General features: G+C 40.2%; 3 protein-coding genes across 4 annotated transcripts; 1 reads left to right on the forward strand and 2 right to left on the reverse strand.

Annotated features, from left to right (window-relative positions):
* Nucleotides 1–188: 188 nt before the first annotated feature.
* RB195_025722 (uncharacterized protein) lies at nucleotides 189–5660 on the forward strand (the record flags this gene model as incomplete). Its single annotated transcript, XM_013450284.2, has 4 exons — nucleotides 189–281; nucleotides 2159–2243; nucleotides 5298–5381; nucleotides 5545–5660. The coding sequence occupies 4 exons, from the start codon at nucleotides 189–191 to the stop codon at nucleotides 5658–5660; spliced, it is 378 nt and encodes a 125-aa protein (XP_013305738.2).
* On the reverse strand, nucleotides 2970–3344 carry RB195_025723 (uncharacterized protein; the record flags this gene model as incomplete). The annotated part of the gene is made up of 1 exon (XM_064213986.1): nucleotides 2970–3344. The coding sequence occupies one exon, from the start codon at nucleotides 3342–3344 to the stop codon at nucleotides 2970–2972; it is 375 nt and encodes a 124-aa protein (XP_064069867.1).
* Nucleotides 5661–8132: 2472 nt separating the features above from the next.
* RB195_025724 (uncharacterized protein) lies at nucleotides 8133–26461 on the reverse strand (the record flags this gene model as incomplete). Of its 2 annotated transcripts, none has more annotated exons than XM_064213988.1 (37): nucleotides 8133–8223; nucleotides 8353–8417; nucleotides 8481–8593; nucleotides 8845–8946; nucleotides 9009–9116; nucleotides 9443–9661; nucleotides 9738–9862; nucleotides 9941–10122; nucleotides 10188–10313; nucleotides 10826–10919; nucleotides 10993–11126; nucleotides 11184–11306; nucleotides 11730–11931; nucleotides 12621–12776; nucleotides 12863–12981; nucleotides 13096–13192; nucleotides 13256–13374; nucleotides 14209–14297; nucleotides 14357–14526; nucleotides 14585–14656; nucleotides 16462–16533; nucleotides 16610–16681; nucleotides 16741–16812; nucleotides 16893–17021; nucleotides 18078–18174; nucleotides 18252–18375; nucleotides 18456–18711; nucleotides 18773–18844; nucleotides 18913–18984; nucleotides 19109–19266; nucleotides 19333–19474; nucleotides 19534–19644; nucleotides 20618–20716; nucleotides 25416–25487; nucleotides 25601–25672; nucleotides 25741–25812; nucleotides 26304–26461. In XM_064213988.1, the coding sequence occupies 37 exons, from the start codon at nucleotides 26459–26461 to the stop codon at nucleotides 8133–8135; spliced, it is 4356 nt and encodes a 1451-aa protein (XP_064069868.1). The 2 variants fall into 2 exon arrangements, with proteins under 2 accessions (XP_064069868.1, XP_064069869.1); XM_064213987.1 differs by having other exon boundaries at nucleotides 8478–8593.
* Between the last annotated feature and the right edge of the window lie 680 nt (nucleotides 26462–27141).

Here is a 27141-nt window from a genome sequence, read left to right on the forward strand (position 1 = left end):
AAAAAATACGGGAGGCAGTTGTCGTTTTCACTACACTTTTAACAGGTGAATAATTTCACAGAGTTTTTGGCTTTCTATGTATTCTACCAAAAATACAATTTTCGGATGTAATTTCTGATGCTTCATTTTCCGGTTTGAATGGGGCTGGTACAAGATGTTACGTGTGTACAACAATCGACGCAAACGCTATGCTCAAGGAAATTGCGGATCCAAACTGGCTTCGATGGCTTGAAAACGTTAAATACGCTCCGTATTCGGAGCAATGTGCAGATAATTTCAAGGTTATTCTATGAACTATTAATTTCAGACTACTTCACAAAAACCTTCCACCACAGTAATTGCAATAAAGTCAAGTGTATTCAATTTATTACCACCTGATTTGCTTAGAATACTGTAGGGTCAGGAGTGGGTAAAAAGTGTCTGGACATCTGCAGAGTTCTGAGATGCTGCTTGTTTGAAGAAAAAAGCCATGAGAATGACATATACTAGACGCCAATTATGTTCAAGAAGGTGACCGCAACGCGTCTGCCGCAACGCAGCCCTCACTCTCTCCATTACACATAGTCCCTTTACCTTCTGACCAATGATGCTATCGAGAACGTATGGAGCTCATTCGGGGATGAGAAAATGTGGATACGAGACAACTTCTTTACTTGTGTGTTCATTTAGCAAATACACTCGACGTCTTTTAAGAGGAAGAGAAAAAAAATGGATTTTCTGCCGGGATGGCCCGATAAGAACTATGTTTCCGCAGCCTTTGTGTAACAACATACTGGTCATTGACCCATACAGAACATTCTTTGTGCTTTTTTTTTGAAGAATAGAATTCTTGACTCATACGTCACCATTATTGCTAGGTACTTTAACGTTAAATTAAATGTTATATCCATCCATTAAGTTGAATCTCTCCAAAGTCTTTCTCCCACGAAAATATTGGAGGAGACTAAAAACTGGGTATTTTGTCGGCGTTCAAAAGGGAGTTAGGGGCTGCTTCTTAAAGTTCTTCTTATTTCCTGCAATTGTCTTTACTTCTCTCCTTACAATGTTTTTTCTTATCATTTACATTCGTATTCCGAAAATTTACAACAGTTTCTCCAAGTGAACGAAATCGGACTACACCTGAAAAGTGGACGGCAGAAATCCAAGAACCGATCTATTATTTTCTCACTGCGCCGGCATGTCAGTCGGCATTACGCTTGCCGCGAAAGGGTGATGGATTTATGTTCGAGCTAAGGGGGGTCTTTAAAACGGGACGTGTTCACAGCGAGGTACGTTGTAGCTATATCCACATTCCAGGCCAAATTAAGCTTAAACTTCAACGGTAAGGAATGGGTGCAGTGCAGTTCGTATTCCAAATTCCGCTGAGACTCCGTCGATGGTTCGAAATTGCCCCAGAGGCAACGCAGGCTTACATTCTTCCGTGTTCGATTAATTGGTATCAGATTTGTTCAGATTCGTTTGAAAGGATGAAAACACGTACTTGTTACATCCGCCAACCTCAGAAAATCATCGTATAGGCATCGTGTAAACACACATTCATAAACTTCAAACGATTCTGAATTGAAGTGAACGCGTATGCGCATCCGACCGCACATTCGTGGATGTGGGGCGTGCGCAACGGCAGCGCGTCGCGATCGTCTTGTTGGGAAGAACATCGTCCTCCTCGACGTTTTTTACGACAATTAGATGTTCTACGCTTTCCCCAGGGTTTCTGTAGCACGTCAATTCCGTGATACACTGCCCTTAAACGAAATGTTGGAAGTTTGAAAGTTTTTAATTTTGAAGAGATAATAAACAGTAATAATTAAACACTAAATTAAATTTAAAAAATAAATAATGAAAATTAAAAAATTAAATTAAATTAAACAATTAGATAATTAAACAATGGATCAACAAGATGTTAATCCATTATAATCACGGTGGTATTACATCCGACTTACGATAAAAATGAAATGATAATATTATATTTATAACAAAAAATGAGAGTTCTTTTTCCTCTTAATAAAGGCCACGTCCACTGAGAAGGTGATCCCCCTCTGCATCCACAGCACAAAAATACATAGCTCAAAGTTGCTAGTTTATTTCAAATATTTCCTTTCATAACAATTTACATTTGCATTCTATTTTTGAAAATATTCTTGTTTTTTTATATTTATAGGTTGAGTTAGCTCTAAGAGGTGGAGTGAGAAATCAGGAATGCAGTCAAGGAGTTTGCATGAAGATGGTGATACAACAGAAGGATGGTATGTGAACCATAAAATGCTTTGCTGAACATCGATGGAATTTTTCTCAGAACAGTTTATTTCGAATTACGTAGATACTTAAATACTTAGATGACCCGTCCTCACTGGACGTGTGGGCCCCAGCATCTCTTCCACTCGTTTCGTTCCCTCCGCATTGTCATCCAAGATGTTCTCAAGTTTTGTGAGTGACGTTGACGAGATCCTTGAGCTGTATCCTGCTGAGGTCTCAGCTAGTCCACGAGCAGCGAACACGTCGCTCCATCTCGTTGGCGGTCGCCCTCGAGGGCGTTTAGCATCTCAGCATCTGGAATCCACTCTAACGTTCTTTTAGTCCATCTGTCGTCGATTCTTCTCATAATGTTTCCGGTCCATCTATGTTTTACGTCGATGTATATTCCGCTGGATCGCGAAGACAGGAAGTTGTTCGTAAGTCGTAACTGTGTCTAGGTGTCGTTTGCGCCAGTTAAACTTCAGAAAACATCCCTCAAGCGCTCTGTGGGTAGTAAGCAGCTTTTTACATGTGGCAGCGGTGTCTGCCCCCGTCTCCGTTGCGTAACAGAGCGCTGGAAGAGCTGTTAGGTCAGACAGAAGGGCACGGAGATCTTGGTTCAGTTGGTCCCTAGCTTCCCTGACGGCTGCGAATGCTGCTCATGCTGCTCTCATTTTTCTATTCAGTTCTTCCTTCAATTCGTTTTCCATGTTCATAGAACGTCTGAGGTATACGTATCACGAAGTTTCCACGATTTGGGAGCCTTCAAGTTGTGCTCCTCCGTCCTCGCAGTGGGCGTTCTTCATTATCTGTGTCTTCCTTCTATTTATTCGCAGTCCTATTCTCTTCCCTTCTTCGTTCAATTCGTTGGGTATCGTTTCTGCTTCATTGGTACTGCTCAATATGAGAACGATGTCGTCGCGAAGGTTCGAGAGAAATCTTCCATCAACACGTATGCCCCTTTCTTCCCAGGAAAGTGATTTCTTTAACCGTTGCAATGCAGCCGTGAACAGCTTCGGCGATATAGTATCGCAATTTCGTACCCCCTTTCCAATGGGTATGGTGAGGCGAAGCGTCCACACTTTGATCGACCAGCGCTGACAGTATTGCATTCGTTTCTACGCTGTCGAAGGATTTGTTATAGTCGACAAAGGTTGGAACAAGGGGCAGGAGTTATTCCCGGCAAACCGCTTTGAGTCTTCTGATCTGGATGTCGTCCAAACAACTGAATCTTTGACGGAATCCAGCTTGTTCTCGAAGCTAGGTTTCAGCGTCCTAGATATGTGCGTGAGAATGATCTTTGTGAATACTTTGTATAACACGCTCAACAAACATATTGGACGGTACTTCCAAAGACCTTCTTGCTCACCTTTCTTGTGGATAAGAACGCTTCGCGGGGTCTTCCACTGGTCTGAGATCCTTTCTTTCTGAAGGTAGGACGTCATGTGCTAAGATTACGTGAAGTGGATGGCCACCAACCCGAAGAAAGTCTGCTGATATAAAATGGGGTCTGTGCCAGGTTTCATGCTCTTGATAGCGACCCCTACTTCCGCAGGGAGAACCCGTGGTGGAGCTTCACCAGTTGGGATTATCGAGCTTGACACAGGAGTTGATGAACAGAAAAAGACGAGTAGAACCTCTCCGTAATGATTTCCATCTCACGAGAAGATGTGCGAGTCCAGTCTTCGCTCAGCAAGGCTGCTAACGGAATATTCGCGGAGATCCCTGCGGCACTTCTTTGGACTCGTTCTTCTTTGTGCTGCTTCTAGAATCTTCTTCCCTCTGTATTGAAAGATCCTCCTGCAACGCTTTTCAGCAGCTTGTGTCTGCTACTGACCGTTCAAAGTGCGACGCATTCGGATCAATCCTCAATGTCCTTCTTTATTCAAACAATTCATTTGTGGTCTTCGAAATTCGATCCAAGTTTGTCGTACACAGCTTCGAGGCACGTTCAGCATAGGCGCGTAATCCTATGAACAGCATCTCGTAGTCCACGTTTGGGACCTCTTCGATGTGCCAGTCACTTAGTGACAAGGAATCCTCGAGTATGTAATCGTCGTAGACCTCTTTTCTCCTTCGTTGAAGACAGCAGATATTCTCTTCCATCGTGTGGCTGAGTCGTAGTTTTACTTCACTGGGAGAAACAATATGCTCACCTACACGATCTGATAACTCGATACAGAAAAAGAGCACGTCAAAATTTTTCTTTGAGTCTTTCTGGAATTTCCCGTTTCAAATACTTCCTAAATTAGTTTGACATTCCCAACTATGGTTTGCATCTGGTATCACTAGTAGTTGAGTACTCGCTGTGAATAGACTTCTGTAGGGTCAAGAGCAGTTGTGGATCGAATAAAAGTTTACCGTTTCAGATTTTTCGCAAGTAATTTTGACTTTTCTCAACTATGGTTGGCATCTGGTATCGCCAGTAGTTGAACTACGGTTCCATAGGATAGTGAAGCGCACTCCGATAGTTTCTGTAGTCCGGATGTAATCCTCTTCACCAGCCACCTGTATCTCTTTAGTCCTAACAATGTAATATTTTCAAATAGGTGAATTTCCTCTGTTTATAGCTTATCTGGAGCGGGTATAGTGTAGCGGCTAGAGGTTCCCCTTTCTGCACGATCGATCGGAGGTTCGAATCCGCTCAGAGCAAACCAAGCCTTCCATCTCTCTGGGGTCGACAAATTAGTACCAGACTTACCAGACTTGTCTGAGTGGATAAAAAGACTAATTTGACACATCGGCTAGCCCCCGAAAGTCATTTTGAATTTCGTGAACCTATTTCGAATTATAGAAAGGAAAACGCTGATTAGTATATACAGAAAAGCATAATGAAGAGAAATTCTCAAAGTGGAGTCGATTTTCTTTGCTGTCACGAAATCCTAATCGTCATTTGTTCAGATATCATTAGAAATATGTAGGTACAGCATATGTTCCAATAAGAAAATACTCAGATGTAAATTTTTGGAGAATCACTTCCAACCAGTAAAATAACTAAGTAAAAGATCAATAAAATAAATCAATAGAAAAATAAAAAATAAAGGACCTTAATATTTCATTTTTAGGAATGAGTTATGTATGGCGGAGCTGCATCAGTCAAGCGAATAAACAAATCCGTCAAGATTGTACACGTGTTTCAAGCAGTGAAGGTCAGTTAATAATTATTTTTATTCCTTTGCTTGTAAGAGTGTACAAGAAACTGATTGGTTTTGTGTTCACAAACCATCTAAAATGTTTGATCTACTTCTTAAAACATATGTTATTAAGTTGCAGTCAGCTGGAATAAAAAGTACCACTTATTTTTCATTCCAGGTAATTTGGAAGTATGTACATGTGATGGAAATCTATGCAACAATTCAGTACGGTTTTCAATATTTCCTTCTTTAATTGCCGTCTCATTTATGCGGTTAATTTCGAATATTGTCTAAAAATCTATCTCTAAATAAACATAATATCATCATAAATTTGAATAAACAATTGATATTGTTAGGATGAAGAAAAAGATAAAGATCTCCTTTCAAAAGATGGCAAGTCCAGCTTAAATACGTAAGGGTGGCGTTCCCTTTGCCTTCCGCTTTTTCCTTTGTCTTACTAGGTACTGTACCGCACAGTACTTTTGGCAAAGTACTTTATCAAAACCTACTAACCCTCCTTCTAAATAACTACCTCCACTGGCAAACGAAGAGAAGAACGAATTTGATGAGAACAGTTACGCTTTGGACGCATATTCTCCTGCCAGGACCCTATCGTAGTTCAACTGCAACCCTGTGAAGGTCATATGTGGAATGCGTTGGTGTTCATTACTGGGTAGTACAATGTCTTTGGGCGTAATATTGTTAGGAAGATCCTCAATGAAAAGCAAACATGAATAGCTACCTTCGTTTAAAAGCGCGTCCCAGGAAATCTGTGTAGTGTGGATACCTCATGGAAAATCATCTCATCATGCGAGATAGGGAGGAACAAGCCACATTTACGTGCGAATGAAGATCAAGGGTGCGTGTAATGAGGGTTCAGTTGGATTTCCGAACATACTCCAGCAAAAAAAATTAGCAGTAAAGCGTGTCCTGTGGAGAATCACAGTCGCTGCTACCTAAATATCTGACTGTACCTACCCACCGCTGATCGTATGCTGCATCGCCGGCTAGGATATAATTTACCAGCCGCTAAATTGTTTTGGAAATACAGACACATCCTCTAGAATTTTTTGGTGAAACTTTTGAGGAGAAACACTACAATGTGACCTTGAATTTTTAACCGCATCAGAACCAAGAGAAACTCTCACGTAAAATATAAAGGAATGATGCATGCAATAGCTTAAAATTACCTATATGGAAACTCTCGTTAGAAACCGAACATTCCAGCTTTCAAAAGTAACGGAGTGAGGATTATCGAAGTTTTGTAAGTCCCAAATTTCATGTTGCCTGCGCTGTTTCGATGTGGGACTTTCGAATAATGCTGGTACTTGTGAAACACGTAGAGGGATAGAAACCGAAGAAGATGATTAAAACTTGATTGTGTGGATGGTAAATAGGGACCTTCGGTATCTCCGATCTCTTGGAAGACAAAGGATCCATTTGATCAGATTTCTATACTTCCTTAAGGTAACATCCATTAACAAATTCGCTACTCTCTCTTGTTACTACCACACAAAATATCAAGTATTGCTAAGAACGTTGTTTCAATTAATTCCGTAATTTTTGGAACTCTCTCTACTTTTCTTTTCATATTTCCTTGTAACTGTGTAGTTCTCTGGGCCTCTATTCTCAGAAGAGTATCTGAGATGGTTTTCTGGGCCTCCGTGAACGTCTGGAATGTGGTTTTGTCGAAGCATGGTTGCGTGTCTGCAGGGATATCCCCTGGACACGTAATATCTCGTAGACATTTGCGGAGAATCCAACGGGACGCTCTTTACCGTCCCACGAAGATCAATGAGGTCTCTTCACCAGTTTATTCAAGCAAAACCAATAAACGGGCTGCTGAGAGGACCAGAGTTGCACAAGGGGTCACGTCGTAACGTTCCTCTAGGAAATAAACGTCGTTTTTTTTTACGACGATTAGGGAAGGGTGAGCGGAGCCATACTCGTTTCCTTAATCTATAATCCCAACTCTACATTTTTCCTGGAGTTACCGTGCTGCGTTCACTTTCGTGACACGCTGCTTTGAAAGGAAAGAACATCAACATATAATCAGAGTTGAATGCAATCATCTGAGTGACCGCAATAATTGTTCGGTTAGGATAGAGCAGGGGATGTAGGTCAAGCAGCGGAAGCGAGTTGCGGAAACGCTTCGCGTCGCGTTGGTCCCAGCTGAACACATCCAGAGTCGACTATATTTTCTCTCCATTAAAAGAAAGCGCTAAGAATGATTTTAGGATTGAGAAAAATGCTCATTTGGATAAATAATCCATATAGGGGAAATGCCCATTGAACAATCAAGTAGGTACAATGATAACCTGGAAGTTGATAAAAAAAGTGGGAACAAACTCTGTGGTTTTATTTGTGGGGATTTAATGGGATTTAATGGGACATCCGCGCCTTTTGTAGAGTTTTTCTAGTACCTACAACTGTTAGACCGAAGAGGACAATGTCCAGAAATTTGTGGTTGTGAACATCTCGAAGCAAAAGTGAAAAACTTCCATGTATAGGGATACAAAGATGAATAATAAACTATTCATTGCAGAATATGTTCTCCACAGAAACAATGCTTTCAGTTAATGTTGACTGCACATTTAGAATGACACAAGAGTAACATTTGAGACGAATAAGTAACGAAACGGAAAATATAAGGCTGTGTTGTACAGGGACCGAGCTAATGGCAGTACATAATAAGTGTACATGCTTTTAACTGCGTAACAACATAATATTATACAACTATGACAACATTATTTAATTACTTATACTTCATCGCCTAGTCATTAATGAACGATACGTTCTGGCTCGACATGTGTTACTGCATTGACATTTGCGTACAATCGTAATCATTGTGTGTTTTCTAAAAAAAAGACAGTTGTTGTAATTTTCATGTACGAGGGGAAAATAAGTATTCGTGAGCCAAAAAATCGTAACCTTACGTTTGAGAAACTTTTTCGCATTGAATTTCAACGAGATTTTAAAAACTTACATCTGACCATTACGACAGGTCATTCGGAGCTTTCTTCTCTTCGTTTTCACAGCAGCACAGCAACTCTGAACAACTACAGTACTTCACGAAGTTATTTGGGTAATACCAAAAATAGAAGAACATACAACCTCCCCCTCGCCGCAATATCCAACACATTCGGCGTTCTTCACCATGTCCACGGATCGGCAATCTCCATCCTCGTGGTATCGTCGAAACTTCTCTTTGTTACAAGTGATTACGCCTAAAATCAACATTTCTTACTTTAGAAAGTCCATATTTTGATTTGATTTTGAACTGGCTACCTAGACGTACGGTCATCTCCGAACGCGTTCAACCGCTCTGACGTGACGTGTCCGCAGCGAAGACAGACAGTGTATAGGTCCTTCAGAGCACCAGTACCTGCGTTCGCCACGTCAGGTCAGCTTCGTTGAACGCGTCGAGGAGCGAAGGAATAGTGTTTCTAGCTCAAAATAAGGATTGCAAAGCTCTCACGTTTCTGACAGAAATCTCCAGAGAATCCCTGTTCGCAGCGACAGCTGTAGCCTCGGCTTGACGTCAAATTTACCTCGCAACTTCCTCGTCCGCAGTCAACACCTCAAAAAGAGAGAATTTTCGTTCCTGATGAGTGGAGGAATTTCGGAAATGAAGCACGATACCTGTGCAGAGGTCGACTACACCTGCACAACCAGGTGTTATCCTCTCTTTTTCGATGGCATTCTCGAAGTCCACGGCTACATCGTTAACGAAGACGTCACTAATGCATCCTAAACGCCAATAATTCACATGGAAAATTCCTTCATCATGAGCCCGATAATATCATCATGTCACTACCGAAAATTTGTGAAGGCTTTCACGTACAAATGTGAAAACTTGAACTGTAAAATTTACGAACGGCAATGCTACAGGGAAATCAAAAATTCTCATTTTTGGTGCAAAATACGGCAAGCGTCATATCCACGTGGAATTCTCATCATCTCCTAGCTACCTAATCGGCGCCTACTGTAGATTTGTCGGAGTGACAAGCGGTACCGTGGATCTCGGATTTCTTTACCGGACTGTAATTGGGGAAAAGACAAAAATCTGGGAGTACCTTTGAAACTGTGCGTTTCCTTCACGTGAAACAAGGATTTCACTCGTGTAGCCTTATCGACAGGTAGTCCACCGATATACAGATATTGTTTCGTATCAAGCGAGAATTTCTCCAATTTCCCATCATTTTCGACTGACTGTAGGGTCTGATTGTCTATCGATAGGGAACACTTTTTTCCTTTGACAAGAATTTCGATCCTATGAGCCATCCCGTCATTCACTGAAATATATTAACTTTAAGATTCACAGTATCTCTAGAATAGAATAACGAATTCATAAGAAGAATGTAACTCTACCTGTGACATAGCTGTACATGTGACTTGCTGGATAGTTGCCAATGTAGAAGGCGATTTTAATTCGGCCATCGTACAGTTCAACAGAGATGAAATTATCATCTCCATAGTAAGCGATCAGACCGCTTCTGCAAGTTAAAACCATCAAAAAATCACAAATTTCTGATTTGACTCCAGTTTGGAGCTAATAATTAAGTTAAGCTTACTCATTACTTGTTCTAATTGTAAAAGTAAGATTTCCGTTTGCAACCGCCCATGGTTCCAGTGCTGCGTAAGCTGCTGGATGATGAAGCCCGATGGAACGTATCTTATCGCATTTATCACCGGTATAGCCTTCATGACATTTGCACTCATATTCACTCATGTCCTCATTAGTATAGCACGAACCCTGCACTTGTATTGTTTTGATATTAAAATATAAACTAAGAAGGAAAATGATAGACCGGAACATACATGGCCGCAGAGAAGGCTATGACATTGCGCGGTGTTCGGATATAGCGCATTTCCCATTGGTGGTATTTCACAAAATTGTCCAGAGAAGCCCATCACACATTGACAGGAATAAGTTGTGATGCCATCCTTGAAAAAAGTCAATGAAGAAGAGACAATTGCCGTTTATAAAAAAAAAATTCTGTCAACCATTAGGAAGAAGGAGAATTTTTAAAACGAAAGAGAAATTGAGTATCTGATCAATACTTGTACAATTGATTTTTATTGATAATATGTGCTCAACAGGATGTCTGCGACGCGCATTCGACTGAGGCACGGCATAGCGATGAGGGAATGTGTCCCTGGTTCTGAGCGTGCGTGTCGGCAGACGCGGCACGGCCTTCCTCCTGTCGAACACCCTTGGCGCCGTCTACACGTCTTCAAATACGGGGATTCGTGGACAACGTTTGCCGAGAATACAATCATTCGAACCGTCAAACTTTCGAACATTACGAGTAGAATTCAGAAAAAAAAGCAAAAACTAAGTTATCAAGAACTGAAAGGACAAACCACGTGATGATGTAAAATCAAAGAGAAATAATTGGACGCAACTTCAAGGAAAATATTTTTTCAGGAATAGTTAGAATCTCTTATAATCTTACCACACATATTCCACCGTTTTTGCAAAGATGATCCCCGCAATCGTCGATATTTGTGGAACAATTTCGATCAGTAAAACCGGGCAAACATTCGCACCTGAGAAATTTGGAGAAACAATTCAAAATTGTTACTAAACAAGAAAATAATGTGAATAATTCTGTAGATTTACATGTAATCGGCTCCTTTCCTATGACATTTTGATCCGTTCTCGCATGGATTCAATCTTTTACTGCAGAATTCCAATTTCTCTTCACAGTACTTGCCACCATACATAGGACCACATTCACATCGATACGAATTAATCTAGACTAGAAATTATAATTTATACGGCAAAAAATAATTCTCTCACAAAAGTCTCACCATATCGATACATTTGGCTCCATTTTGGCATTTGTTCTTCTCACAGTCATCAATATTTACTTCACAGTAATCTCCTTTGAAACCTTTGGGACAAACACATGTGAAACGGCCTTCTTGGATCACCTAATGCAGAAAAATCCGGGAAATGTGCACATACGCATTATAATTAACATTACACTGTTGCACTTCTTCACAAAAACAAGTCTAGACGCTATTTGCAGGAAAACAGTAGTAAAAAAATAAATTTTAATCAGAAAAAAAATTTTCTTGAGGAAATAGCTGCATTTAAGAAAATACTAATATTTTAATGTTTCAATAATAAGTGATTATATTCGACGCCGAATATGTTCGTCTGGGTGACCGCGACACGGCTTTAATTGAAGCAGAGTAGAATGAGAGTACGTGTGTCAAGCGTAGAAAAGGTTACAGTAATCGTGTCACGCTCACCCAGTTGAAAACATCAGGCGAAAAGTCTGATAATGCGTTGAAAAGTCACTCATTCATGTTAAATATAGAGGAGAAATTCAAACGTGAAATTGGTCTCACCTTACAAACCGCATTGTTCAGACATGGATGCCCATAACAAGCGTCGATTTCAAGTTCACAATCTTTTCCGTGAAAACCTGCGGCGCAGTGACAGCGATAACTGCGTCCACTCGTAGTTTCACAACGAGCACCATTCTTACACGGTGACATAACACAAGCATCACATTTCGCAGAAACGGAAGTCGGGACTACTCCAGCACACCTAAAATGTAGAATCACAAATAAGCGAGTACTATTTTGATTGCGGCGTACGCTTTCGTGCCAGTCCCGCTTCACGAAAACGGGCATTCCGGCACGTGCACTGATTTTAGTCTAGGAATTACTTAAAGGCATCACCCCACGAATCTGAGGTGGTACGGATTTCAGGTGGAGTATTCGTATACGGGATCGTAGATTATTGAGAGAAGGGTGATTCCGTCCATTTCTTCTAACTGCCGTGAAAAACGGCCCGGAAGATGCGGCGCCGCACAAGGCTGGCGCGCTCCACTCGAACTCCCAGCAGAAAATAGTGCGCTAGAACGCCTGAAGCCGTATCTTCCGGGCCGTTTTTTACGGCAATTAGGAAGAAATGGACGGAAGCTCCCTCCTCTCCATAATCTACTATCCCTTATAAAAATACTCCACCTGAAATCAGTACCACCTCAGATTCGTGGGGTGATGCATTTAAGTAAGCATTGCAGCAAAACTATCTATCTGTCATGATGCGTGTAGGAAAAAACTTATAGTTCATAAAATATCCGAGAAATTCAATGAAAAAAGGGGGCTTCTGAGTTCAAGAAGTTGTTTGAAGATATGGATTGAATTGAACAATGCGTGCAGCAGTCAATGTGTTAAAATAAAGCAAAAATACTAGAGAAAATTTAAAAAAGTACTAAAACACAGGTATCTTACTGGAATTGATTTGATCGAGCGGTGAGCAGCAACTGATTAGCAACATTTGGTGGTGCAACACAACGTGCTATTCCAGCTTCCACAAATTTTGATTTAATCCATCTGGAGAACCATTCCATACGACAATCGCAATAAAGCGAATTACTGCCTACAGCACTAAAATATGAGGATCATATTACGTATACTAGAGAAGTTATCGACAAATCTAGGATTACATCCTAAAAAATGATCATAAAACACACATGTGAGTAATATTTCCTAGGCTCTCGAATGCAGTTTCAGGTAACAATGAAATATCGTTCCCATGTAATGATAATATCCTTAACGAGCGTAGTCCAGCAAACGAATGTGGTTGAAGACACTGCAAAGTTTTGCTCAAAAAATTTTGAACTTACCGCTTGAATAATAGGAAGTCAAAAAAGAGAAAAAAAACAAGAAAATAAACGTAAAATAAATACATGATCATAAAGCGTACACGTAATTTATTATACGAGAGGATGAGTGTAGACAGCTTGGTCAGATTTGCAAATGTACCATCCTCTATTGATTCTACCCGATTGTGGGACATGTCCCTAAAAGAGAAATTAGACTTTCTCTTCAGTTATCTAAATCTTCACGGTGAACTAAGAACTCACAGTTTCACCAAATTGCTAAGTCTGCTGATTTGATCGATGGGAATTTCGTCTATAACGTTAGAGTCCAGGAATAATTCCGTGGTATCGACAGGAATTGCAGATGGGAACGCTGTCAATTCCTAAAGTTGCATGACCTTCGTAAGATTGAGGAAATACGGTTTCTGTAGATCGTATCCAGTCGTTCGGATGGGACAATTCTGACGCAACGCACGCTCCTCCGCTAGACACACATTCTCTCTTCTCTCGAATCTGTCCCAATCGAAGACGCATCACGCTGACGCGGTTAGGGACATGTTGGGCGCTGGGCAGATGTGCGCTGACAAAAGGATCAGGGACATTTAGGAGCAGAAATTTTACTTTAATTTTACTCAGCACCCATCTGTTCAGCAACTCACAGTCTTAAAAAAGCAAAAACCGACAAATTTGAGCGGGAAAGCATGATGCGTGGAATAGGTGCTAGGGAAAAAAAGTGTGTAAGTGTTAAGCAGAGAAAGTATGTGCATTGCGGCAGACGTAATGCGGTCACCGAGTTGAACACATTTGGTTTGAACATTTACGTCCTACCCAACAAAGCCTCATAAATGTAATCCCGCCAAAATGCATTCATGGATCTCTTTCACAGTTATTGATGGTATCTCTTTATCCGAATTGTCATTTTGGTTTGAAGAAGATGTGCGCGTAAGTTTCTTTATAGTTAAGAACCAGATCAACATAATTTAAAGAATCGACAATGTCGCAGTGAACTATGCTTGCCGTTCCTAAGCAAAACCTAATCTTTCAGATCTAAAGGATGGGATCTCATAATTTCATTGTTGGCCGCAAAATCAATGGCGCTGATAGCATTTTTAGTTCTCCTTGAAAAAAATTAGGGCAAATATTTTGCCGAATACAAAGCCAAGGTATGTCAACAACAATTACTGGATATTTTGACAATAAAACAAGGAAGTGCTAACCTTGTTTGAGCATCGAACAATGGTATCCTGACAAGTACAACTAGCCGGACAGTAATCTCCGTTCCCAGCACAAGCGCTTTCCACGATTTCTGAAATGGATGCTTCAACACTCCTTTTCTTGATGAATACTCTCTCCAACAACAGTAACCTCCAGAGCATTTCATGTCATCCTTGGTGAGATCTTCCAGATTCTTCCCGAGCATCTCAGCAGGCCGAGTACATTGACCAGCTTCGACGGTTCTTGTGGTGTTTGCCCTCATCCACTCAACAAGAGGTAACACCTGACAATCGCATGGAAGGTCATTACCACTTATTTGTCTGGAATGCGTTTTCTTATGCGAGGACATTCGAGTGTTTTCTTCCGGGCCGAACTTACAATGTTCTTAAATGTTTTAAGCCGTCGAATGTGTTGGGTGTTATGCACTTTAGTTGATTGTTTGACAAGGAACTGAAAGAATCGTTTGAGAGCACACAAACTCATGAAAATAGGAGGAAATTGTTAGAACTGTTCAAAATGCTGGAATAGGAACAAGTAATGGAAGTAGTAACAAGGCCCTACCGGTTAAGTTAGAGGTCTAGCCCGCAGTTATGTTACGATTGTACTGCCTATTCGAGATGTAATGGTTACCCCAATGAGGTAGGAGCAGCAGAGTCCCAATAAACCAAGCTGGACATCGAAATGATGACAAAAAGACAGAACACACCCGCGGATACAACAGTACAATCAAAAAAATCCTGCATAGGACTTCACAGACAGGAAGTTCTGCGTAGTTGCGTGAACGGCTGCGCTTAAAGTGCCGCCAATCGTGATGGGACCATCACTAGCAACACCCATCCCTGCCCTTTGTGCGGAGCTAGTGAGGGTCCCACATCGAAGTGAACCGTTAACTCGTCCTCTCCGATTAGGACACAGCTGCCTACGTAACTAAACTGAACTTAGTGTTGTTTCTGAGCCGACTACACCTCCGAGTTATTTTTCTTCCTCTTTTTCTTCTTTTTTTTTCCTTTCTTTTAATTCCTTTCATGGTATAGATTTGCCCCAGCGTCAGGCTCCGTGGTTCTGTGGTTTCTCCGATAATGACGTTCGAATTTCTTTTTGAATTATTTGCACTGTTTCTTTGAAAGTCCTTTTTAAAAGAAGGAAAGTATAGTTATTTTTTGCCTGCTCATTCTGCTTAGAAGTATGCATCAGAAAATAGTAGGCTCGACACTAGAAGTTCGAAGGGGTCTGTGCAAAACGGAAAAAAAATACGAACTTCTTTTTGACGTAAATCCTATAAATATTGCTATGAGGTTACTATGAAACCAATAAATTTTCAGAGTACGGTTTTTTACTTACAAAATATGTAATATTTGGTGCAAGAAATTCTAGTTTACAGTTCAATCGAGATTTACACTTTTTGTGTGAATACCATTAATAGCGTTGGGTCTCCATTAACAACGTGAACGTATTAGGAAGATAATAAAAGGAACTCACAAATAAATGCTTTCTGTTCATTCTCCAAAGGTTAGAGGTTCACACGCATGCGGGTATTGTGATAAATATATAGGATAGATCTACAGAGCATAAAAATTTATAAAGATGAGATGGTGAGATGTTAGATAATTTATCCATGAAGGTGAAGTAGAAAACATTTTTTCTCGTATATTGGAAGCCAAATATCTGCTACCGTGTGAGCGAGATGCGCCCTTGATTAAACTGGGAAGTGGAAGGGGAATTGTATGTGAAGCGGGGAAAAAACGTGCATTATTGAAGACGCGTTGCGCTCACGCGGTTGAACCCACTTGGCACTTAGTATAAATCCTTGAAAAGAACAACTACCCTTAATGCTGCCCATATCTCAATGGGACTCCTAAATTTACATTTCTGTGGCCTACGTTATCCGTCGCGCTGTTTAGAAGTTCTGTTTGAAAATTTAGCCAAAAATGCACAAGGCTCAGTTTTAAGGTAAATGACTTTGTATCGCCGTGACGGGATGGATAGAAAGGAGAACGTAGAGTTACTGTAATCATCAAGTTAGCCGAATAAACACTAACTTTTTACTGAGGTAACTTTATTCGAATTAGAAGCGTCTACATAAGTGCAGCGATATGTCCATTGGTTACTTATTTGGAACGTAAAGAATTTCATAAATTGATAAATTATAGATTCGTAAACTTCTTTGTTTGTTCATCCGCCCCTTCGTGCTGACTTTACCGTTTACTCTTACTTGTGAAAAAAGTGTAAAAGGGAGAGATGAGTGATTTTCTTACATAAAACGAAGTTGTGTTAGATTTCCAATAGTAGATGGTGCTAGACACTGCAATAGGTTCGAACCAAGCGAACTGAAAACGCAATGTGCGGTTAGTACAGTAGCAAACACGAGCGTTATGAGTTAAGTGAGGAATTTAGTTCACTTACAGTACTTCTATGACGTTTGATGTCCCAAGTACAGCACTGTAGAAATGTCGAAGTTTGTTATGTGAAAGATTTCTGGAAGAAAATTGTTAGAAACAAATCAAAGGCCAGAAATTTTGAGGACGAAAACTTACAGGTCACGTAAAGATTTCATATCTGTCAAACTTCCTTCTTCAATAGCGACAATGTTGTTGGATGAGATGTCCCTAAAAATTCATTCAATCTCAGTTTAATGTTTCTATATGTAGATCTAATGTTTCTTTAGTGACAAAATAGTAAAACCTACAGTTTAAGGAGATTCTGTAGCTTTGAGAGACCTGAGGCAGCACTAATAACTGAGATCCTGTTTCTGGTAAGGTATAGTTCAGTAGTAAATTGAGGAATTTCGTGCGGTACCTCGATTAGACCTTTGTTGCTGAACAAGAAAATTTTGTGAAAAGAACTGAGCTTCGGCAATTAAAGCCAAAATGTCTAAGCTACAAAGAGTAGTAATATTGAGTTAGAGTGAGGTCTAATAGACAATAGAAGAGTGCGGCATATCAAGGGACTGGAAAAATTAGGTTTTTAGGACTTCTTCACTACCTGATCACCTCCAGTATGCGCTTGTTTTTATCACTCAACATGCAGGAACGATATTTTCACAGCACTAACTGTTTTCCTTCACTCAGATTTTCCTTACTTTAATTTTCTGATAACCCCAGCAACCTGAGCTAACTTCTTTTTTAATTGTGGGATTGTGCCAGGTTACTGTGAAAAATTTAATGAACGCAAGCTCCTACTGTGTTTAAAACGATTTTTCATTCTCTTTCATTTCAATGTACAGTAAGCTCGGAATTAAAGTAGAGCGATGAAATATAAATTTCGTGCAAAGCTTCATAGTGTTTCTCACACATTCTAATTTGCACTTACATCCTGCAGGTAAATCCTGTTTGAAGTGACGGTCAGAAAGCTGAGATAGTTTGAAAAAATAAAAAGGAGATACAGAAGCATTTTCCTCGAAGATTCTGACCACTTCAAACGCTGACGAGCTTCTCAAATTTCTCTACCATTTTGCAGGTCCGTTTTTCATTCGGTGGTGAGCGTTGAACAGCGTAAGAACGACTGTCATCATTCGCTTGCACAAACTTCATCAATCAGGTGCTTTGAACTGGCCCGCACGAGCGTTGAGAGCGTCGAGGTGGAGAGCGCCGAGCGCGTCAGGCCATTACTAAGGTGAACGACTACTGAATTATGGCGATCCATTACCACAGTGCTCGTCATGATTTTTAAAAGCTGCGGCTCTCGTAGTGTTATTACGACATAAAACTAAAAGCGACCACGCTGTACGTTAGTATCAAATGGTAATGGTAAGGTGCTTTTTTGCTTGACGGAATGAATCCTGTTCCTTTTTCTCCGGATTATAGCGGGTCGACTAGAATAACGGGTACGGCTGCCGATAGAACTGTTCTCACTCCATCAAACCACTTCTCACCTGCAATCGACAACTGTGCCATGACATGTACATTGAGCCGGACAGTCGACATCGATAAAACATTCGTCAGCTCGTTGTGTCTGATAGATCTCAGTTCCTAAGTGAATTTATAGGAATTCGGAGGGGAACCGATGTGTGGGATTTGACAGGGAAAAATGCTTTAGAATGTTGTACCTTTGCAACGGAATTTGCTCGGAGGTAACGCTGCAAAACGTTTTCTGGACACCCTCTTCGGTGCTTCACACCTGGCGCCGCTCGTTTCGATGTTTCTTGCCTCTTGGAGTTCAGCCAACCACTCCTTGAAAAGAAAACGTAGGACATATCTATTGGTCAATTCCGATTCCAGACTTTTCTTCCGGAGAAAGAACGAAAACGAACCAAGTTACAATCACAGATTAGTGGATTCTTCGCGAGATGAAGTGTTTGGAGTTTTGAGAGTTTATGGAATGTCTCATTACTGATTGATCGTATTTGATTATCGTATAGTGAAAGTAGATTGAGTTCCGTCAACGGATCAAATGTTCCTCTACGAATACATTGTAATTGATTGGCGTTTAGGAGAAGTAACTGCAGACTTTTTAGTCCATCGAATGCTTCTGCTGGAAGTTCCGTCAGGTTGTTACCGTACAACACTCTGAAATTTGAAAAATCCAGAGATTTCTGGCATTCCTGTAATTGAAGATGGCAAGGCTAACAATGAGTTAAGAGTATGGAGTCCTTGAAATGCTCGTGGTGCCACTTCTACAATGTTGTTCTTGCTGAGATCCCTGCAAAAAGGAGAGCAATCAACATTTTTCCTGCTTCCTTCATAATACTACCATAAAAGAAAACATACAATCGTTTCAAGTTTCGCAAATTTTGAAATGCTTTTGGAGGGACATATGTGATCTGATTTTGTTCTAGTCTCCTGAAAATCACATAATGTTGCATATCCTAGAAAAAGAAGAGAGTCCTTGAACATTTTGACAGTTTTTTTTTCTTTTTATGCTTCAACGATCTGTAACCAAAAGATAATACCAGTTCTCACTGACAATTCCGTAGTGGAGCTTGGCAAATTCGCAGGAATGTGCGTAAGTCCTCGATCACGACAGTCGACTGTTGTGTCCGTGCAGGTGCACGCTGGTGGACAGACATGAGCATCAGCGCACGAAACTGTAGCACGTTTCTCAATTCCCGAACATTTCATCAACTAGAACAGATCTTTCATGTTCGGTCACGAATTATTCGTATTTCGGGAATTTTTAGAAAACCTTACCGATTCATCCAAAAGATCCATTGTTCTCCCCTGAAGAAATGCTGGCCTCATACATTTGACTAAACTGGCAGACTGGCCACTCAGAGTCCGCTTCATCCACTTTAGGCGACAATCGCAATGCCACGGATTCTCTCCGAGACGACTAAAAGAGCACAGATTATTCTCATCCTGAAATTGAGTTAGAAATTAATTTCCACTTACAAGAGCCTCAAATTTGGCATCATTTCGATTTCACCCAATGTCGTAAGGTTATTCCCATTAAGAGTGAAAATCTCCAACGAATTCCATGTGGAAATCACCGACGTTTCCAAACTGCAATGGAAATGTTTTATTGATTATATTGATTAGTTGGCTTAAAGGTTTATCGATGCATGGATTCTTTGATGGACGAAATGTGCAACTTTTATCACATATCTATCATTTTGAAGGGCCATGGGGCTATCTTTTCAGAGAAGCTTCTCTTCCTAAACAAATTTCGTCATTGCTTATGGCAAAAATGTCAGATTAATCAAAGAAAATTGGATTTTAATCGTAATTTTCAGACGTTTCTATATGAAAAACTCCAAGTAATAATTGTGCGTTTATAAAAACGATTGTTTTTTTCAGGCTAACAAAGCAGTAGAAATACCAGCAAAAAAAACCGTGTATCTTTGTAAAAGCACATGTAAAAGAGTTCCAAACAATTTCAGAAATTTCAGGAATTCTTTGCAATCATTCAGAAGCAACAGTCGTGTTTTTAATGAGATTCTTGTCAAACATTGGAAGTTGGTGGATAATCATCTCTGTCAGCAGAATCAAAAAAGATCCGTATTACTATTTCACCATCAATTAGTTTAATCTCCCGACATTTTTGCAGAAGTATGGTGAAAAAATAGTGAATAAATGGAAACCGATCTAGCCTACTCCTTCCTGTATCGCTCGAGCGTTACTGTTGTTTACAAAGACTTTTGTTTTATTACCTTTAATCCTGTTATGCAGTTACAGTTAATGAGAGCCACTAAAACGATCTATTCGTCGTTGATTTTCTAGTTTTGGCCACTGAAACGAGCTCAGCGAACATTTCCCGCTCGAGCTAATAACATCTCGGGTTTCGTTCATGTTTGCGCGATGTTTTTCACGCATTCGCTGCTCTTCGACGTTTTTTCTGCTTTGGCAAACATGTAAAGGAACCCGAAGTGAGAGTCGGACTTGTCAAGCAAAGGTGTAGATTGTCTATGGAAGAGCATCCCGTACGGCAGACGATAGAGCTGCAAAACCGGATTCGGCTCAACTAAGCACAACTCACCATACTAACGAATTCCTGTCCAGTTGTAGATTATGCATACTTTTTGGACCTTGAAGTTGATCATCAGTGATTGCTGTGAGAAAATTCTCGCTGAGATCCCTAAATTAATAGTAAATTCCAATATTGTTTTTTTAAATAAGTGCATTAAGTGCACCCAGCTCACCCCACCCTCACTGTTCACACTACCCTTGCCCTAATCCAGTATTTGCGCGGCGCAAATGCTTGAAAAATACATCACGATCCCACGATTCGCTCAGTAAATGGCCACCGGAAAAGCGACCTCCTCTGGCAGTGAATAAGAAAGTGCTTGTAAATGCATATGGACGTTTCCACGATTAGCATCATAACAAGGTGTTTGAAATGGAGAATGGCACGGAAAATCTTAAAATCAACCGCTATACTAGCGATTTAAAAAGGAAAAAAGGTGAGATAGTTGTTATCGTGTTATAAGGCTAAGTCGTTGCACCTAGTGAGAAGTAAGTAAAATTAATCATCATTGAGTTCTTAGCTATCAAAATGACAAAATAGGGACGTTGAAGGACACTCAAACGGGCCAGAAAAGAAATTGTATGCACGTGAACACAATACCGAACCGCTTGAAGTACCTCTCAAGGTTGACGTGAAAGACGTAGGTGCGTAAAAGATTAACGGATATTCCGAAATTCGTGAAAAAAATACTAGAGACCTTCTCAAATGAAACACTACGCTCGAATCTCTAAATATCAAAGGCAAAACTTGCGATAAGAGAATAAACGGCATAGAAAAACACCAAAAAAAAGAGGAGAATATTAGAAGTCAGAAGATGAACTACAAACAAGAGCCCTATGACATGTTTGTAAGAGATATCTTTGGATTTAGCGTTTTGATCGCTCGCTAGAGGTCTGAGAACAGAAAAGATAGTATAACGATGAAGAATGTGGTTCTCTGGGAAAAATATTTAAATCTGTGATTCGTGAATTCTCGACGAATAAATCAAAATACTCATTAAATCACTCATTCAGCATTTTGATTTCAAACTGAATTTTTCCAGGACGCTGTTCTTGCTCACAACCTATATCCTAGATGTCCCAGGTAGACTCTCTTGGTTCGTTTTTTTAGCAGTATAATCAAGGATTTCCCCTTGTAGTTCTGAAAAGCGGCCAAGACGTAGCACTTAACGTAGGCACCAATTTTTTTCTTTGTTAAGTTAGTTCTGAATTTCCCTTTGATATGTTAGTAGCATCTCTACTCACTTTACAATTTGCTTAATATTAATAATAGAATAAATTCGACTAAGTAGTGTAATAAATATTGGAGATTTTTATAAACTTTCTTCTTACGAATCTAAATCTCTTCCAGAGACATTCTACTGGATTGCGGGAATAATTAGAACACAACATCAAGATGCTAACACCGAAGAGCGCAACTGTTCATTTGAATGAATGATCAAGGAGTGTGAAGATAGATCGCTTATCAGCTTTTGACATCCGACAAAATGCCGGATAGCTGTATGCGGGACCAAAAGCTGACTATTAGTTTGTCTGTATTCTATCGTGGATGTGATTAATGCGCTGCTATACGCATCGTTCATTGCAAAAACGTAATAGACTGGAAAGGTTTCAATGTCACCTATCCAGACACAAGATAAGATGTTCCAGTTTCTATGAAGATTATATAGACATCAAAATGAAAGAAGTATGTAAGTCGAAAGCATAAGTGATAGCGGCATCAACCGACACAATATGCACACGATTTTAGAAAGCATAACTGTGTACGACTGAGCTGAAAAAAAGAATATTTAGCAATATTTTTGTCAATTAAAAAAAGGAAGATGTTGGAAAAATGGAAAAAGGATGCTTTACATTCCGTATATGGAAGGAGGTCTGGAAAACGCATCACCGGTTAGTAGACACAGAACATTTTCTTGCATCATTTTCATCTTCTCATGAATTCCGAATCCGGTTCACCACATTTTTGAAATCCGCTTCGTTTTCTGCCGTACTTATGGTTTACCTTTTGAGTATATTTATTCTAATAAAAGAGTCATTGAATAGTCCAAACAAAATTAGTTGTACTCTCCGGGAAACTGACCGTGAAGTGAAAATGGCAAGCAAAACGAAATTTCCAGGAACTATCGGGAGTTTCATGGGTTACTTTGACCACTCGTAGAAAGTTAATCACTCGAAACACTCTCTTTCCTTCACTCTAATCTAATTAAATAGAAAACCTCTTAAAATAGTCGACGTCTATCACAAAAACCAGATAGGAGAAAATCAAAATGTCTTGTATATGTGTTTATATGTTCGGACTAGTTTTTGTTTACCTGTAGCGACCGACCAAGGTCTGCGGTAGCTACAACAAAGAAGAACGTACAACAAATGCGATGTTACCAGAAAATTGATTAAAAAGGTAGAGCAGATTTTTTGTTCTGTAGTTCTCTTCATCTTTGACACCACACTGAAAGAAAAGAAATGACGCCACTCACTTGAAGAAAAAAAAATTCTGAACAGATTTCGAGATAGATAATCTTTTCGAATAGATCCGAGAATATTTATAGCTGCAAAATTAGTTATTTGAGCACGAACATCTGCGAATATCCCGAGGAAAATTTCAATTAATGTCCGCAATAGATAGAGATAAGATGATGAGCACTGCCTTGTTTATGCCTTGCTCTATCCGGATTTCCGTATGGGGAATTCAATTCTACGCCAAATCCTCTTCATTTCCACTTGATTCCGGTTAGAAAAAATGGCCGCGAGATTCCTATCTAAGATATTATAACCTCCTATGATAGGTTAATATTAAAGGTTTCTCTGTGGATTTTCAAAGTATTCCTAACGTTCTATTGTTGTTTTTCTATAAAGAAATTAGTACTGGTTGTTTAGCGATGCCAAGCATCCCATCGGTCAATCGGTCATTGTTATGTTGTTCGCGGGTGGCAGTGTGGAGGCTTCACTCAACGGTCCGTCACTTGTCCATCGCATCGTGATCGGCGGCCCAATATTTCTGGGCGAATTAAGATGCCGAAAGTGAGACGAGATTGAGCATTTGTGCTCAACGTAACGGAAATACGCTCACGAATGAACACTCGAACTTTTTCGAACCGTTACTCACACCTGAATACCAGTCATAATGTGAAAACCACCATTCAAATCTTCATGCTGCCGTCGGAGCGCGTACTAATGGCCGCACCAGTGTATGACATTCTCCTCGTTTTTGCATAATAACATTCTAATGTCCCGGCGAGTGCTCCATATATTTGACTTTTGCGTGTGATTCAAGTATGGATGATGGCGGTCAGCCAAGGTGAACAGGATGAGGTAAATCGCGGCCAGGTATGACATGTGTCTGTGTGGTGAGGTTGTTTCTGGCATGATTAATAGCCACTGTCTTCTCTACTACAAACATTGGTGAATTTACGACTATTCGTGTAGTGACAACTGCCCCTATTTAACATCTTATCCCCGTCCTCCTAAGACTAATGAGAAAATTACTAACACACTCGGAACAGCCGAAGAAACAAGTGCAATGCTTTCTCCTGGAGACATCTTGAAAAACCAGTGAAACCGCTTCAGAATCCTTAAGTTGTTTATTGTTCACTACAACAAGAAGAGTGCAAATGAGCATGACCCTCATCCATATTCTTAGTCTGCATGCGATTATCGAAATAAAGTGACCGACCGACAGTCTTTGTCTGGCAGGATGAATTAATTTGAATGACTTGAAACAGTCGGCCAAAAGGGCATCCACTACATCGTCGCGCCTTTTGAGTGTCCCCCTCCGAATCGGCGCAGTCAAGGAAGCGCGGTCTATAATAAGAAGGTGACAACACTCATCTCCGACTCCACTGCTAACAATACGAGTGAACGGATCGGATCGGAAATGATCGGCATAAAAATTAGTGATGCGAAGAAAATCTGGGATCAGAAGGATTAGACGGCCCAAATCTGCGATTCATAAGGATTTCGTGAGGATGCTGTTGCCCAAAGGAAGGAGGAACATTAAGGCCATCGAATATAGAATAGAGCCTTTTTTGGTAGTGACGAAAATCCTATTGGGGTTTTTGGAATTTCATTAATTCAATTCGTATTAAGTAAATGGGAACTAGATTTGGAAGCTCGAAGAAATGGGAAATGCATAGAAACTGAAACGAATTGACGCTAGATAGTGATATTAGTTCGATAAAAAACTCGAAAGTAAAGAAATATTGCTGAAAAATTTCAGAGAGCAATTTCTGTTGAGAAAAATTACGAATATTTGAAAATATAAGAAATTAAACGCTGCGAAGGTATCAGCCAGATAAAAATAGTCGAGTACTACAAAATCTTTTGCATTGGTCATGCAATATCACTGGAGAGACGGACAAAATAAGAGATCGCAAGCCTAGGAGAAATTGAGGAGTAGACGAACTGGAGGCGTTTCCAGACTGATTCTTGTATTTTTTTATGGCTTTTTAGTTGTTTTTCCGGCAGTTTCTCGCGAAATATTTGCGTCATCCGTTGTTCCATCGAAATCGTTCATTCACATCTTTGTGCTTATCGAAATGCTTTCCTACAAGCCACATACGGTCGCGTGGAAATCGTTCTCCCTCGGCGGTTGCGCAGCGCCTCGTAGTTGCATAAATTAGGCATTAAAGACGCCGTGTCTACACTGTGTCAACATCAGGCCACACAACCACCTCAAACAGAACACACACATACATCAGTCAAACCGTGAAGACACCGTAGTGCTGTGAACAATAGAAGTTTCTGATCAAGGCGGAAGTGTTTGTGAACTGTGAGTGCAACGATGAAATCTGAGGTCAACCGAGAAAACTTACAATCGATGCAGATTCTTATTTTCAGCGAAAATCTTGTCTGGAAGAAGTCGTAATCGGTTGCGATTTAGCCTCCTTAAAGTGAAAACAAGAATATTTAGATATGATATGATCAATGCTCCACGGTTCTTTAAAATCGTGGGAATTTTTCGGGACTTCCTATCTCCATATCCAACAACAGTACTTACAATCTCTCTAAAGCTTCCAATTCACTAAACGCTCCCTCCTCAATTGAATGAATATGGTTGTCCATTAGTTGCCTAAAATTAAAAATCCGTCCAACAAACAACGAACGATTCGTCCGAAAAGTGTTGGCAATTTAACCTACAAAATTTTCAGTTGCTTCAAATGTCGAAGATCATCACGACGAATTACAGCGATTCGATTCTCTTGCAAATCACTGAAATCAACGAATTTTTTTTATCGAATCTGAGAAATCCTTAATGTCATAATTTTCCATCAACCAAATTTCAAACAGTTAATGTGTATCGCAAGCAAATTATCGCCCTACCTGTACGCATGCATAATAATCTTCGGATTATCACATTGTGTCCAACAATGGGTCCACTTGACCTACTAGATCATTCTACACCGGAATTACTACTTTACACACTCAAGACCTGAGTGAGTCTTGGTGAGACGGAAAAGTGAAGGGGAAAAAAGAAAAGTTGCGTGAGAAAGTACATTTTCAGAAGATATTTTTTTGAAAAAACAAAAAGTTTGAACATCCTTAGTTTCCTTTCATGAGTAAGGAAGGAATAAATGAAAATCCTGCAAAGGAATGGCGACAAATGATTCAATGAGAATGCAATCTTAGGCATGTTAACTACATGTGAAATACTTGAAAACGAAAAAATAAAGGAAAGATAATACAACAAGCCGAAAACTCACAGACGATGTGTCCCGAATGGAATTCCAGAGGGGATTTTTGTAAGATTTAATCCTGTACATATGACAGTGTTTGTAGAACACGAACATCTTATTGGACATGCGAATCCCAGCTGGACCACTACTACTGAGAGCATAAGCGCTAGCAGCAAGCGCCTCATGCTTGCTACTTGTGACGTCACTTCAGCACTGGTTTGAGCTGTAAAGTTAAAACTATGCGTTGGAAAAATCATCGAATAAAATCCGGATATCATTCATCCAGAAAAAGTAGCTTAAACAGCAGATTTATCATTGTCAAGGTCGTAACTGTAGATACATGATCATATTCTGGGAATAATCTTTTTTTAGGAACTTGTTGACGTCGACAAAGTTCACACTTCCACAAATATACGTGAAATGACGGAAACAGAAGATATTGGCACGGTATAGTTGTCATGAGTCATTGCCAATTATTCGAGGATTAGTTAACAATTCCATCCGGAAGATAGCAATATAACGAATGTGTGAGCAGTGGGACATACTATCCACCCGGTAAAAAAAGCGTGGGAAAAGTCCTGCTGCGAATTTCTAAGTAAGATTTCTGCGAAGCTCATAAATGTGCTTTATGATTCTGCACAAATCAAGAGAATCCATGAAGTATGTTGGCGACGATCCTACTGTAGATGATCATACGAATCTAGATGAAATAACGACCTATATACAGTGCTGAACATGAAAGATGTAGTGGGATGGAGCCGACTGGCATCGGCACTATGACAGACAGCGCGCGAGTTGGGAGAAACCTCCTGGCCGCACCCACCCGGGAGGAGAAGGCGGTCCTAACACGTGCTCAGCGTTCGTT

The sequence above is a fragment of the Necator americanus genome, chromosome X, assembly GCF_031761385.1.
Source record: "Necator americanus strain Aroian chromosome X, whole genome shotgun sequence".
In the NCBI taxonomy this organism is placed as follows: domain Eukaryota; kingdom Metazoa; phylum Nematoda; class Chromadorea; order Rhabditida; family Ancylostomatidae; genus Necator; species Necator americanus.